Source organism: Heterodontus francisci, chromosome 2 (genome assembly GCF_036365525.1).
Source record: "Heterodontus francisci isolate sHetFra1 chromosome 2, sHetFra1.hap1, whole genome shotgun sequence".
NCBI lineage: Eukaryota > Metazoa > Chordata > Chondrichthyes > Heterodontiformes > Heterodontidae > Heterodontus > Heterodontus francisci.
In genome coordinates this window covers 70,316,546-70,332,169 of record NC_090372.1, presented here as the reverse complement: position 1 = coordinate 70,332,169, position 15,624 = coordinate 70,316,546, and the positions used below count along the sequence as shown (strand labels likewise).

Below are 15,624 nucleotides of genomic sequence, written 5' to 3'. Positions count from 1 at the left end.
CTCCTCCTTTTAATAAAAGTCACAAGACAAATGTAAAACAACTGACAGCAATGACACTGACTGACTATGTTTGTGAGAAAAAAAAATCAGAAAGCTTTTCTATTCATATAAGATCTTTGCACTGGTGCCTTGAATGATTGTATAGTCATTCTTTCAGATAACCAAGCATTCAAGCCAGGAATACAGAGAAATTACAGGAATAAAAAGGTTATCTAATCCTTTTCCCTTGTAAAACTTAACAAGGGAGCATCAATGTAATCAATAGCCTGGACTGGGGCTTTGTTAGTTTGAAAACATTTTTTAAAAATGTCTTTCCTACATTACAACAATGAACTACTTTTCGTATGTAGCCATTGATCTACAATGTGCTTAGGGACATCCTGAGGACATGAAAGACGCTATATAAATGCAAGTCTTTCTAACATACCAATGACATTACTTTACCAATTATTCACTCAATCTGGAAGCTAAATGTAATTAACCTTTAAGGTGATTATGTAAATCTTTACACTTGGTATTTCAAAACAGTTTTGCTGCATAAATTAATCTGAAGTAAATGTAAGAACATTCTCATTTGCAACTGATCATCTATAATTGTTTTCTAAGATTTAACTGAAAGATTAATTATTGAAATCATACGTACTACAAGTCCAATATCCTGACATAGCATAACTACATCAACAGAAATGACTTATCTGGATTTTACCTTGAATTCATCCTTGGCAATGCACTATGTCTGGTAATATATAAATAAGATCTTTTGTGGACAGATGTCTAGATGTAGGAGGGAGAGCACACAAAGATTTGTACAAGGGAGGATGGGGGAAGAAACCATAATCCCCCAAAGAACATATGTTGTTGAGCAAAATAATACCCAGAACCAGACATAATGCTGGCTTAATAATAAGTAGGTGATTAAATTGAGCTCAACAGCAATATTAAACACAAGTGTTTTGTTCACAATCTTAATCATTTTTAATTGATAAGCAAACTTTATAAAGTGTATTTCCATTAGAGATTAAAATAAATTTTAAAAGATGTCCTGTCTTATTAAAACAATGGAAAATTATAGCAATATTCTGTAAGTAGTGCACTCAAACTGGAGTGTACATCCCTGACAAAAAAAAATTAAATGTCAGTCGTTGATAATTATGTTATGCAAACTGCTTACTTAGTGTAATCACTTCAAATCTACCAGACTATCCCACAGACACTAAGTTATAGGTCAGACACAATCCTAAAAAGATTATTGGAATGTATACTGTTTTCAGTCTTTGTTACATCACATCATGTTGGCTACATGCAAACAAACAACAGACCAAACTTGTACATATAATGAATGAAGTCATCACTCCAACTTACACTCTTTGCGTAGCACGTGGAATATCTGACTGCTGTTGGTTTGGAGTGGCACACTATGATTTATACTTCGAGAAATAAATACATACCTAAAAAAGCTAACAGCAAACAGTCGAGGAGTTTTTCTTCAGGCAAATAGGAATGGATTCTATAGCCTTTGAACGGTTTTTTACAAGAATAAAACAAAATCGGGGGGAGAATGGCAATGGTCCATGCGATTACAATGTAGACCGAAGAAACAACGTAGACTAAAGATCCAACAGAAATATTATTTTTAGAACAAATATGAATAAACAATAATGCCATACAAGAAGAAGTTGCATTTATGTAGGCATACAAAGAAATAAAAACACATGGCTTGTAAGACATTTGCAAACCCCCACACAGGTACTGTCAGTGGGTGGTGAAAGCGAAGACAAAAAGTGGCCAGACAAACGATACGTAGGTGAATGTAAAGGCAGTGCACATACTGAGTAGGTAGATATGTAGGTGATGGAAGTGGGAACAAAAGGTTGTCTGAGAGGCAAATATTTTATTGTGTAGGTAGGTACGTAGGTGATGCAAGTGGGCAGGAAACTGACCGCCACACACACTTACTTGCAGGTAGGGGGAAAGTTGTGCAGATGATGCTGGTGGGCAGGTGGGTGGGCAGACAGACAGAGTCAAGGCTGACATCCTCGCAAACACACACAAGTGGGCGGTGGACCGCGTGCTGGTCACTTTTACATACCCAGTCTCCGTTGGCGCGGATCCAGTCGGTGAGGCTGCTGTCCAAGTATGCAGTCATCCAAGCGGCGATGTTATCGACGAGCGATTCCATGTCCCTCCTCTTGACGCTTTCCACACACAGGGTGCCCCCAAACACGAAAAAAGCCACGACCCGGCCCCAGTTGACTCCGTCGCGGAACAGCTCCTCGGCCACAGCTTCAAAGCGCCCGCGGGCGGTGTCCGGCTCGAAGCGCATCTGCAGCGCAATGTCGGCGAATTCCTGCTGGTACTGGCGCTCGAAGCTGTCGCCCACCTCCCGGAGGACGCGGTGAGCTTTCTCGGCGGCGGCGGAGGAAGCGGGAGCAGCCCGGGGCCGGCGGGAGCTACTCCCGCTGCCGGGAGTCGGGGAGCCGCTAGCCGAGTCCAGGGGCTCCTCCCACACATAACCCTGTCGGGAGAGCCGGTAATACAGGTAATGGCAAACCAACTCGCGGCTACTGTACGACATATCGATCAAGACAGGGGAGAAGATTAGATATTAATCAAAATCAAAATGTTAAAATCTTATTTCACAGCCAACAGCAGCACATCCTTGGAACCACCTTCGAAATCCACTTTATTGGAGAGGAGCTGGTATTCTCTCAGGTGTCAACTTGGCTGCTTTCCGTCTCTTCAATCTTATTCAATTGGATTTTATTCCTTCAAACATGCTCCTTTTTAACTTTTTTTCAATCTTGTTCCAAATAAAATTTGCTCTTGTTCCAACTGTTAGTCGTTTTAATTTAATTCCACCTTCCTCTGCTGGAATAATAAATTCCGTCTTGGTTGACAGCAAATTTGATTTTAACCACACATTTTTTTCCAAAACATTTACTGTCTGATTTGGAAAGACAATATGAAAGTGACCCCGGTAGATGCAGTTTAAGAGATTTTCAGCTCCCTCCGCTGAAGGAAAGAGGAATTGTTCTTTTTTGTCCCCCTCTCTCGATGCGATGGAGTGAAAACTGGGGTTTTGCTGCCGGACTTCAACCGCGTTGCTTCTAAACCTGACGTGTAGATGTAGCGGGAGCGGGTGTCAGTCTGTTTGACATCAATGAGGGAGCGCTAATCCCAGCCGGTCGGTCAGTCTGGGGGTGAGGGGGAAGCTGCCTGTTTCCCTGAGTGAGCGGCGGGGGATCTGGGGCTGCTGCAGCTCCTCTCGATATGATTACGGGTCGTTAGTTTGCCAATCCCGCCAGAGAGCTCGGGTACTCCCACCCGGAGGCTTTATTTTCGCTTCCTAAATCCTCTGCAAAACGCAGATCACTGTCCCCCGACTCCTGAAAATCCGGAAGAGAAGGTGTGTCCTGTGGATCCCAGTCACTTCGAGAGTGGCTGCAGTCAGCGAGAGGTGCGGTTGGATTACACCCCCCGCTCCGCGCCTCTCCTCCGCACGGCTCAGTCACTCACTGCTTCAGCCCTCTCGAGATTGGGCACAAATCTCTCTCATTTTCGCTCTCTACACTTCATTTTCTTCTCCCGAAAGCACGTAATTTCCTGTACGTCATCGTGCTGCTGCAAAATGTTCATTCACTAAAATTTCTTGCCATAAAAGTGGGAGGCGCCAAATGGGCGGCGACAGCAATCCGACCTCACTCCTCTTGGTGCTGGCGGAGGACGGAGTCGAATTCACGTCGTACAAGCTTGAGCGTTCACATGAGCGAGTTAAAAACATGTCTGTCTTGTTCTGACGGGTTGGAAAGAAATGAAAAAAAAAATTCAGTGTAATTCACAAATTCATCAATCATTTCGTGGGGATACGGGCATGGTGGAGTATGTGGACAAGAATAGCACAAACAGGTTTCCAGAGCCGATGCTTTCCAACGAATAGTGCGTTATAGGTTCCCGTTTCGATGCAAGATATAAACTGCAAAAGAAAAACGCTGGTGGATTATGAACATTGTCAGCGAACTCCACAAAACTCGTTTATGTATGTATACGGACTGTACACCGATTTCAAAAATAAAGTTTGAACAATTTTTCTCACTATCAACGGGGGTGCTGAATTGCACAGAACACGGTGTATATGTGTGAAAGAGCAATGGAGGTGGATGACAGTAAGCTTAACAGTTCAGTTATATGTTATATTGTCAGGAAATGATCTATTCCGTACCTTATTAATCCAGTCATATAATATAAATCGCTTGAGTGGTTCCTGACTGTCATCTGAACCCAGACTTAGATCCTTCAACGAATGTTAGCCTTCAGGCTGCTGGGTACTGGAATCGTATTATCGCATCGATCGGAACCATTGGAGGCTTCCTGTCTTTGCGGGTTCAGGTATCCCTTAGACCAATCAAATCGCCGCACCGGACAGTCGACCCCGCACTATTGTCCATTCACCAGTCACATCCCTCAGTTTGGACAGTTAGAACACAGAGAAACCCGACCCCGTCAGCGGGAAAGGGATACACCTCATTCATATAAAATCATTATCAAATGTCCCTGAGGTCAAACTAATGCATTTGACTTCATTTGGCTATAATTTACTGGCCCATGCATTATTAGTATATATTATACTCAGGATAACACTTCAACCAATGGTCCAGCCTATTATTCCATATCTATAATATATTGAAAAATCTTACCTTCCTCACTAGAAAAATCTCGTCACATTATGTTACAGTTTCTGGTCAAAAATTTCCTATGATAAATTCTAATTCCACTTATAATGGAACTGTTAGTGTAAAGTGTTATACTGCAATTGCAGCTTCCCACAAGGGGTGATGCTCCAGTGCTTTAGTCGTGCCCCTCCCAACTCTACAGCAAAGAAACTACTCTGCTCTAATCAGCTATGTTTCCCAAATTGTCATAAGTATTGCTATTTAATTCTAAATAATATAAAAATCAATGTATTCCATAAAAATATAAAAATTTGAGTGTATGATTTTAAAATAAGGATTGAATTGTATATGCATGCCTTGGTCTGATTATTCCCTACCCTCTAATCCCACTTCACTCGAAGAGTACAATTGGCTTCGATTCCCCATGTGCAATGCCATGAGAGATTGTCCAATATGAATGATATATGCACTTCATCTGAAGAGCAATATTATTTCATTTTCAGCCATTTTTTTGACAGCAACAGTTTTCATTAATAGTTGTGGACAGTTACCTCTCTCACTCAAATTTTATGATTTAAACTTGAATACTATTGAAGCAGGTCATTTGAATTACAGTAATATCAGATTTTATTTCATTGCATATTCCAATTAAATAAAGTACCCCATGTTTCCAATTCACAAAAACAATGCACATCTGCGAAGGAAAAACAACACTTAAAATGTATTTCCTATGGAGATACTACCTGTGATCACTGACATGAGTCAAAGCTCTTTAAGTGAATGCAAGTACTTCAACTAATGGCCCAGAAAGGTGAGATTTTTTTGGAACAAATTCAACTGCGAGTAATTACTGTCTGTGAAACAAGCATCAGTTATTACTTAGCAAAGTAGTACTTCAATTGTAGAAATACGGAGTACGGTAGCATAGTGGTTATGTTACTCAAATAGTAATCCAGAGGCCTGGACTAATAATCCAGAAATGTGAGTTCAAATCCCACCATGTTGGGGAATTTAAATTCAATTAATGAAAAAAACCTGGAATAAAAAGCTAGTATCAGTAACGGTGACCATGAAACTACAGGATTATTGTAAAACCTCATCTGTTCACTAATATCCTTCAAGGAAGAAAATCTGTCATCCTTACTCACTCTGCCCGATATGTGACTCCAGACCCACAGCAATGTAGTTGACTCTTAACTGCCCTCTGAAATGGCCTAGCAAGTCATCCAGTTCTATTCAAGAAGACAGCTCACCACCACTTACTCAGGGCAGTTAGGGACAGACAATAAATGCTGACCCCACCATGTCCACATCCTGTGAATGGAAAAGAAACATTCTTCCAGTATTTGAGTTTTAGTTACATTTTTCTGTCAATATTTACCATTGTAAATTACTATATCAACATTTATCATTCAATTTTGCTATGCATCTCATGATGTAATGCAAGCTCTGGTCACTGCTGAGCAAGTTTGAGTTTCCCAAACTCCATCACATTCTTTATTTATATATAAATATGAATATTAGAATTTATATCCATTAACTAATTGTGGACAACACTGCAGGCATTATATTAGTTTTTTTTTACACTGCTTTAGTTTTAAACGAGACACAAAGAAGTTAAAAGGTTCAAACAAAACATGATGAAACACTGATCCGGGCCAAAAGTCCTGTACCCTGTATTTTTTAAATTTAGAATAATATATCAACTGGCATTATTGCCTTGCGGGGGGGCTCCTGTGAATCCTTTGTATATAATAATAGAGTTCATTAACATCAAAGCAGATAGATACTGAACACTCACCAGCGCAATCAAAAGACATACTAACTAATAACACCTTTGGGAGCAGTCTAAATCAGTAACACTGGGAAGGCTTGGTTCTCCAAAACCTCCCAACCAGCACAAAGTTTCAGCAGTTAGGGAAAATAATGGGAGCAGGATAGAAAAATGGGGGTCAAAATTTAACATAGTTGCATATGTTTTATGAGTCTAAAATGGGTGCAATAATAACAAATTTAGTAGTGCAGAGGCCTGCACCCAATCTGCATGGGAGTTCAAGCCACAGCTAAATTGGTTGGGGCATTTTTCAGATCGACTTATATTGAAATGAGACCAGGACTCATTTCAGACCCAAACTCCTAAATTTGTTTGCCCGAGTCAGAGTTTGTGCTCGTTACAGACAGGTGGGAAATGGTGTGGGTGACTTCCACTTTTAGAAAAGATAAAGGGTAGAAAGTAGCATGCAATTAGAGTCCAATTGTTATAAAGAGAGTTCACTTGAAAACCTTTTGGTTTTCCAGGAGGAGCTTTCAACAACGTTGCAGGCCTGAATGTTCTTTGTCTTGGAATTGATGAAGTGTCACAGACTCCTTTGGTTAAAACTCAGTCCGAAGTTGGTGGTGGAAGTCCTAGTTCAGTTTCTCAGATGGGGAGTTTTCAAGGTCACCTTGTAATCCCTCTGTCTCAGTAGTTTAAAGATGGTGCTGGCAGGGCTCCTTACCTAGCTGGATTGATCTCACAGCTTCTCTGGCTGGAATGCATTTCTGTCTCACTCTTCCTCTCAGAGAAGTTACTTCTTTTAAGGTAAAACCTTATCAGGTTTTGGTTTCAGTTAGGTGATTCAAGATGCTGTCCCCTGGGGTGTTCATAAAATTTCCCAGGATGCGGGGACCGTTGTTACATAATGGTGTCTGAATGTGGTCCATTTTGATAAATAGGAGTTATTTCACACCAATCTGTCAATCTGTCTCCTCAGGACGATTCCAAATGTTAATAATGGTCCTGTCTTCAACAGACAAGCATGTTGTTGGCAGTACAGGAGGGGATCACCTGACCTCTCCCTCCATGTTGCCAGGGAGAAAAGTGTCCATTTTCTTGAAGCTTAGTTCAACTGTTTACTTTTATTTTATAATTGCTCCAGTTCATTTCATATTTCATCACTGTTCCCTCCGTTAGCATGACGCGATGTACAAGCTCCAAGTGGCACTTTCAGATCTAGAACAGCCTAACCCGCAATTCTTAAAGGGACCACTGGAGACAACCCAATAAACTTGTAGTTTCCTCCTGGCTCCCTAAATCAACTATGGGCCACCACCTTATCCCCCTGCCTATCGCCTCCTTCGACATACATCTGGACCTTGACACAAGCTGAAATCCATAAGTCCCTGACAAGTGAGCTTCCTTTGGGGAAGCCGCAGCTTGCCTGATTCATTCTGATGGGGCCCGAGAACAAATTTACTTCTGTCCTTGGACCTCTCCGTTCTGGGGTGCTGTCACTATGCACCACTGGAATCGTATCTATTTGGGGCATGAAGGAAAAGCTTGTTAGAAAATCAGAGAATCCAGCATGGACAAAGTTGCAGTTTGCAGGTTAAAGAGAGATTGAAGTCATAGACGATCCTTTGCTTAGGAAAATGGACAGCAGTGTATGTCATAAGGATAATGTTTACAAGATGATGAGCTAAAACCTGAAGCTGAATTACTACATGTTGAGGGATGGTTAGAAGGGATTCTGAAGGAGACAGGTAGGAGCCCAGTGGTAACTGTCCACATGCAGGTAAATGACTTTTACATACGAGGATTGGCCCAAAACACAAAGATAAACACCACGAAGAAATGTTCCCTGCTATTCAGCCTCTTGCTGATCTGTACCACAATTCCATTTACCCACCTTTCCTCCACATCTCTTGATACCCATACCTAACAAAAATTTATCATTCTGTCTTAAAAATGTCAATAGATTCAGTATCCACAGCCTATTGGAGAAGACAATTCCAGATTTTCACTACCATTTGTATGAAAAAGGATTTCCTGATTTCACTCCTGAATGGCCTAGCTCTAATTCTAGATGCCCACTTGTTCTGGATTTCCGCACCTGAGGAAATAGTTTCTCTATATATACCATATCAAATCCCTTTATCATTTCAACCACCTTAATTAGATCACTTCTCAACCTTCTAAACTCAAAGGAATACAAACCAAATTTATACAAACTTTCCTCACTTTTGGGCCTGGTATCATTCTGCTGTATCTGCGCTGTAAGCCAGTATATATTTCCTGAGGCACAGTGTCCAAAACAGTACAACATATGGGGTTGACCAAGGCTGTGTACAACTGAAGCATCACTTTTGTATTCCAACCCTCCTTGAGATAGAGGCCAACATTCCTTTAGCCTCTTTGATCATTTTTTGTACCTTTTTGTGATTTTTGTACATGGGCACTTAAATCTCTTCACTCCCCTACATTGCCTAGTCTCTCCCCATTAAGAAAATATTCTGACTTGTCTTCCTTGGATTCAAAATGAATGGCCTCACACTTAGCCACATTGAACTCCATCTGCCCTAGTTTTGCTCACTCACTTAGTCTGTCTATGTTTCTTTGTAACTTCCTGCTCCCATCTACACAACTTACTTTGCCTCCTAATTTAGCGTCGCCTGAAAACTTGGATATACAGCTCTCTATTCTTTAATCCAAAAGAAGAACTTGCATTTCTATAGCACCTTTCATGACCTCAGGATGTCCTGAAGCACTTTACAGCCCATGAAGTACTTTTGAAATGTAATGTAGGAAACATGGCAGTCAATTTGCACACAGCAATGACATAATGATCAGATAAGCTATTTTTTAGTGATGTTGGTTGAGGGATAAATTTTGGTCAGGGCACATCCAAGTTAATGATATATGTGGTGAAAAGTTAAGGCCCCAATACATATCCCTGGGGGAAACCACCTGTCACATCCTGCGAATCAATGAATGTTCACTTTATCCATACTCTTTGTCTCGTACCTCTCAATTAATTACCAACCCGTGTCAAAAAGTTACCTCAAAATCATGTTTGATACTCTCTTATGAAATATCTTCTGGAAGACTATATAGGCAGCATCCATAGGCACTCCCCTATTCACGATGCTAGTGACCTCCTCAAAAAATTCAACTAGACTGGTCAAACCTTCACAAGTACATATTTACTCTTTTTGATTAGCACACACTTGTTCAAGTACTCAGTCTCTTCGGAGACAAGTTGCTGTAGAGGCAGATAGGCAGGATATGTGAGAACAAGAAAGTTATTTTAATGGGAGACTTCAACAAGTTAAACTGGGAAAACTCAAGTGACTTCGAGTCAGAATTAGTAGATCAAATGTATGGCCATTTCTTGACCCAGTATGTAAACAAAACCACAAGAGGCAATGCTCATCATGGCATTCATTAATGAACTGGCAAAGGGTATAATAAATGCAAACTGCATCACCCGTGGGGGACAGTGAATATGGAACGATAAACTTTAACATGATCTAAAAGTCAGAATTACCCAAGAACCACAGTCAGAAACTTAACTTTAAAAGGACAAAATTGGACAAAATAGGCAAACAACTAAAGGAAGTATACTGGGAAAATTGTTCAACGGCATTTCCGTGGAAGACAATTGGAACACCTTTAAAGTGAAAAATATGCAGGATAAATATATTCCCAAATCAATGAACTCAGACTAAACATGACCTCAAATGAATTGACAAATTAAAAGTGGGGAAAAAGAGAAAATGGCCTATACAAATCTTGCAAGTAGAAAGAAAAGCCTTACTGTGATGAATATAAGAAAATACAAAAACACATTAAAAGGGTGATCTTGAGAGACCTGGCAAAAAGCAGGGCATTTGAGACTCTGCATAACAGTTAAAGAAAAAAGCATATTTCAGTACTGCAACAGCAGGAAGAAAGTCAGTCGCTATATAAATGCAAGTCTTTCACACCCACCTGACATCCCAAAGCACTTTACAGACAATGAAGTGCTTTTGAAGTGTAGTCACTGTTGCAATGTGAGAAACATGGCACCAATTTGTGCACAGCAAGCTGCCACAAACAGCAATGTAATAATAACCAGAGAATCTGTTTTTTGTGATGTTGATTGAGGGATAAATATTGGCCAGGACACCGCTGGTAACTTCCCTGCTCTTCTTCAAAATAGTACCACAGCATTTTTTCTGTTCACCTGAGGGGGCAGGCAGTGCCTTAGTTTAATATTGCATCTGAAAAATAGCCTATCTGTCTCCCTCAGTATTGCACTGGAGTATCAGCCTAGATTGTTATGCTGAAGTCCTGGAGTGGGATTTAAACCTACAATCTTCTGACTCTGACGTGAAAGTGCTAGCAACTGAGCCACAGCTGACACCTGCTGACAGAAGGGTAATTCAGAGAGAGGAAGTGAACAAATAAAAGGTATTAACAAGCTTGAACTCAAGTTGAGCACAGACTAGTAAATATTCTTAAATTACAACTCCCGCCAACTATTCACAAGACATGAGCAATATGCCCTCCCCAGACAAAGATATAACATATAAAATCAATTACTTTGTTGTCAATGAGATGGTGTTATGACTGAGGTGGGAGGAGTGCATTGTTTATTCTAGTTCCACTTCTCCACAGGTCACAACATATATTCAATCATATACTCTGTTTTTCTCAGAATAAAACACACTAACCAGGTTTCTTTAATGAGCAACAAAATTATCAGTTTATGATAAAACAAGTCTTAACCAGTAATGACGTAAGGCATAAACACACAGATTAAAATTTTAAAGTTCCATTTTTACCTTAGCCCCTCACACTCTCACACACGTACACCAGTTAACTGGAAAAATAAAAGGGATTTTTGTTCAGAGCACTGTTACAGACAAAAAACACTTGGGCTGAATACTTGCTCATCCTTGAAGAAAACAGCAGATGAGATAAGTTGTGTTCCAAAACTAGCATATAGTCTGGCCTCCGAGTACATGTAGATGGGACACTGGGATCTTTTAGAACAGTTCTTTTCAGGCGGCATTGAGAATTAATTTAGCAGGCTTTTCTTCAAAGATAGGAGACGAGATGAGTTGACGCAGTGGACTTCTCGGGGTCTTTTAGGGAGGTGCTGGAAAGCTGCGCTGGGTTGTGGTCTTCTTCCCTTCCTTGGGAATTCTCTCCTTCTTCTGCAGGCTTTTTAAAGAGATGGAACAAGCTGGGCTGAGCTGGGGTTCTGTCCTTCAGTTTTATTTTTTAAAACTCCAACCACTTGTAACTAGTTCATTCCCAACTCCAAACAATTCAAAAGTGCAACCAGAAACAGAAAGTTCACCTTCTGACCTGACACTTCTTTGCACACATCTTCCCTTAGTTACCAGGGTTTCTGTTCTATTTTTAACGAGCCATGTGACAACCAATAAATGTTGTTGCCAAACAAGTTCCTTCAGTGCCCTCTTGATGACCCTCTTGAAAAAACTGATCCAACATTTCTTCAGTTTAACTATGAATTCCTCAAAAATATTTCGAACAAAAAACAGAAGCACTTTCATAACAATGTTGAGATGGGAATCCTAAACAGATTAATTGGGCATCCATAGGGATAGATGGCATTTATTCCAGAGTTCTGAAAGAGGCAAGGGATAAGATTTTGTCACTGCCAATCATTATGAGGCACTTATTGCACACTGGAAGGTACCAATAAATAGAAAACAGGTTAATCGATGCCATCTTCAAACAGCAGCACAAAAAAGACAGAGAACTATTGGTTTCATTTGTTATTATGGAATTGGTTATTTGGAGTAAACATAAGCATTATCTGTACAAAAATAACCTACTTAGCTTTCATCAGAGTGAATTCAAAAGATCCTGCCAGACCAATGTCAATTTTTTTGAGCAAGGTACAACCCATGTTAAGTGTGGTGAGCCCTATGATGTGATGTATCTTAACTCCCAACAAAGGCTTTTGATAAAATTCCATATAGAAGGCTATTAATTAAACTTAGAATTGCAGGGATTCAGGACAAACTCTGGGAATGAATAAGAAGCTGACTAAAAAGTACTTGTTAGTGAAGTTACATCAGAGCTGGGGGTGCATGGGGAAAGTACTGAGTGGGGTGTCTCAGGGATTAGTGCTTGGACCACTACTGTTTTTAATTTACATAAATTACTTGGATTTAGAAACTCAAAGAAAAGCAATCAAATTTTCCAATCGTGCCCAACAAAAAGCAATGGAATCTAAAAAGGAAGCTTTGAAAGAATAATAATATAGCTTTTGCCAGGTTCCCATCAAAACCACCAGTTTAAGTTAGCAATTTAATTTCATGTAGATGTGCAGAAATACCTCACAAAAACCTGCTATATCTTTTCAACCTTGAACAAAGTAAACAAGAAACAAAATGGGCAAGAATCCAAACTTAAACATTAATGAGGCCCCTGTCCAGACTAAATAGTGTTCCCAAAGGATTTTGAAAAACTAAAAATTGCATAAATCTAAATGTTTATGAGATGAAACAGGATATGGTCTTATTTAGACAAGAATGCATTGAGGATAAACCAAGGTTGTAGAGTTAGAATAGGGTTATCTGCTGTGAAAGACCAAATAAAGAATGGTACTGATGCGCTAAAAAGGTCAGGGCAATAGGTGAGCTGGATGATTTGGAGAACTGTTCCAAGAAGTGTGATCTCATTCAAAATGCCTGGCATAGAGGGCACTGGAAAAGAATACAGAATCTATCTGCAAGACACTTCATCAGGGCTTCTGAGACTTCCGAAAAGGTTACCCAGGACTGAGTGGTGATCATTGGAAGATTTTCCCTGATGTGTCACATAACCAGCAATATTATATTTTTTAATGATGTTAACAAGATTTTAGTGATTGTGGGCTTTGATATGGTCCCCTCTATGCCACCCATTTTAAAGTCAATTTAACAGACTCTCATTACGTCTTTGTATCCATTGAAACAAACATTTGAGAAGTTAGCAGAGGATTTGCCAAATCTCTTTTTGAAACAAAAGAGCTCATTATAACTACATCACACCCAATAAACATAGGGCAGACAGCGAGTTATAATAGAGGCAATGGTCTTTCCTCTGGGTCCATGCCACACTCCTGCCCATCAGCAATCTAAACAGGCTTATTTCAGGCAACATATGAGGACCTTGCTGCGGGCAGGTGATGGCTTCATAAGTACGCAAAAGGCGCGGGCTTATGTTGCAAATAGAACACCAATACAATTTTAATGTGCCCTGTAGTGCCCTGTATGAGGGCCTACAAGAGGGTTGGGAAGGTAAGTTTGTAAAATGTTTTTGTGGATTCCTTATGGGCCAGGAGGAATGCTCCACTGGGCCCCCTCCAACAAGAAAACCTTGGATCATATATGCCCTGAGCTCACCTCCCACACCCCAGAATCGCCCCACAATCCACTTACCTTATTGCCAAGGACCATTCCAGTGAGTCTCCGGCAGCGATGTTCTGTTGCCTGGAATCCAGTTCTTGCCTCTGGGATTGGGCAAGGAATGTGGTTGACTCTTAACTGACCTCTGAAATGGCCCAGTCAGCGATTCGGTTGAACGCTATAAAAAATGATAAGAATAAAAAAGCAAAATACTGTGGATGCTGGAGGTGGTGGCACAGCGGTATACAGTCGGGAGGGAATTGCCCTGGGAATCCTCAACATTGACTCTGGACCCCATGAAGTCTCATGACATCAGGTCAAACACAGGCAAGGAGACCTCCTGCTGATTACCACCTACCATGTCCCCCTCAGCTGATGAATCAGGGCTTCTCCATGTTGAACACCAATTGGAAGAAGCACTAAGCAAAGCCAGGGCGCAGAATTTTCTCTGGGTGGGGGACTTCAATGTCCATCACCAAGAGTGGCCCACTAGCACCACTACTGACCCAGCTGGCCGAGTCCCAAAGGACACAGCTGCTAGACTGGGTCTGTGGAAAGTGATGAGGGAACCAACAAGAGGGAAAAACCTACTTGATCTCGTCCTTACCAATCTACCTGTTACAAATGTAATTGTCCATGACAGTATTGGTAGGAGTGACCACCACACAGTCCTTGTGGAGACAAAGTCCCGTCTTCACATTGAGGGTACCCACCAACATGTTGTGCGGCACTACCACTGTGCTAAATGGGATGGATTTCAAACAGATCTAGCAACACATCCTGGGTATCCATGAGGTGCTGTGGGCCATCAGTAGCAGCAGAATTGTACTCAATCACAATCAGTAACCTCATGGCTCGGCATATCCCCCCACTCTACCATTACCATCAAGCCGGGGGGACCAACCCTGGTTCAATGCAGGAGGGCACGCCAGGAGCAGCACCAGACAGACCTAAAAGTGAGGTGTCAGCCTGGTGAAGCTACAAGACTTGTATGCCAAACAATGGAAGCATGTGATAGACAGGGCTAAGTGATCCCACAACCAATGGATCAGATATAAGCTCTGCAGTCCTGCCACATCCAGTCATGAATGGTGGTGGATAATTAAACAACTAACAGGAGGAGGTGGCTCCACAAATATCCCCATCCTGAACGATGGGGGAGCCCAGCACATCAGTGCAAAAGATAAGGCTGAAGTATTTGCATCCATCTTCAGCCAGAAGTGCTGAGTGGATGATCCATCTCAGCTTCCTCCTGAGGACCCCAGCAAAGAATATCGGGAATGTAGGACCAATCTGAAACGAGGAATTAAGAGGGCTAAAAGGGGTCATGAAATATCTTTAGCAAACAGGGTTAAGGAAAATCCCAAAGCCTTTTATTCATATATAAGGAGAAAGAGGGTAACTAGAGAAAGGATTGGCCCACTAAAGGACAAAGGAGGAATGTTATGCTTGGACTCAGAGAAAATCGGTATTCACCGAGGAGAGGGACATGACGGATGTTGAGGTTAGGAACAGATGTTTGATTACTCTAGGTCAAGTCGGCATAAGGAGGGAGGAAGTGTTGGGTATTCTAAAGGGCATTAAGGTGGACAAGTCCCCAGGTCCGGATGGGATCTATCCCAGGTTACTGAGGGAAGCGAGAGAGGAAATAGCTGGGGCCTTAACAGATATCTTTGCAGCATCCTTAAACACGGGTGAGGTCCCGGAGGACTGGAGAATTGCTAATGTTGTCCCCTTGTTTAAGAAGGGTAGCAGGGATAATCCAGGTAATTATAGACCGGTGAGC

General features: G+C 41.2%; 1 protein-coding gene across 1 annotated transcript in view; it reads right to left on the bottom strand.

The window, feature by feature from the left end:
* The window catches only part of bcl2b (BCL2 apoptosis regulator b), a 176,246-nt gene extending 172,500 nt beyond the window's left edge, over positions 1-3,746 (bottom strand). The window contains exon 1 of the mRNA XM_068058898.1: positions 2,090-3,746. Within this exon, the coding sequence (XP_067914999.1) occupies positions 2,090-2,575 (486 nt within the window). The 5' untranslated portion in view covers positions 2,576-3,746. The remainder of the gene's footprint in view (positions 1-2,089) is intronic.
* Positions 3,747-15,624: the final 11,878 nt, after the last annotated feature.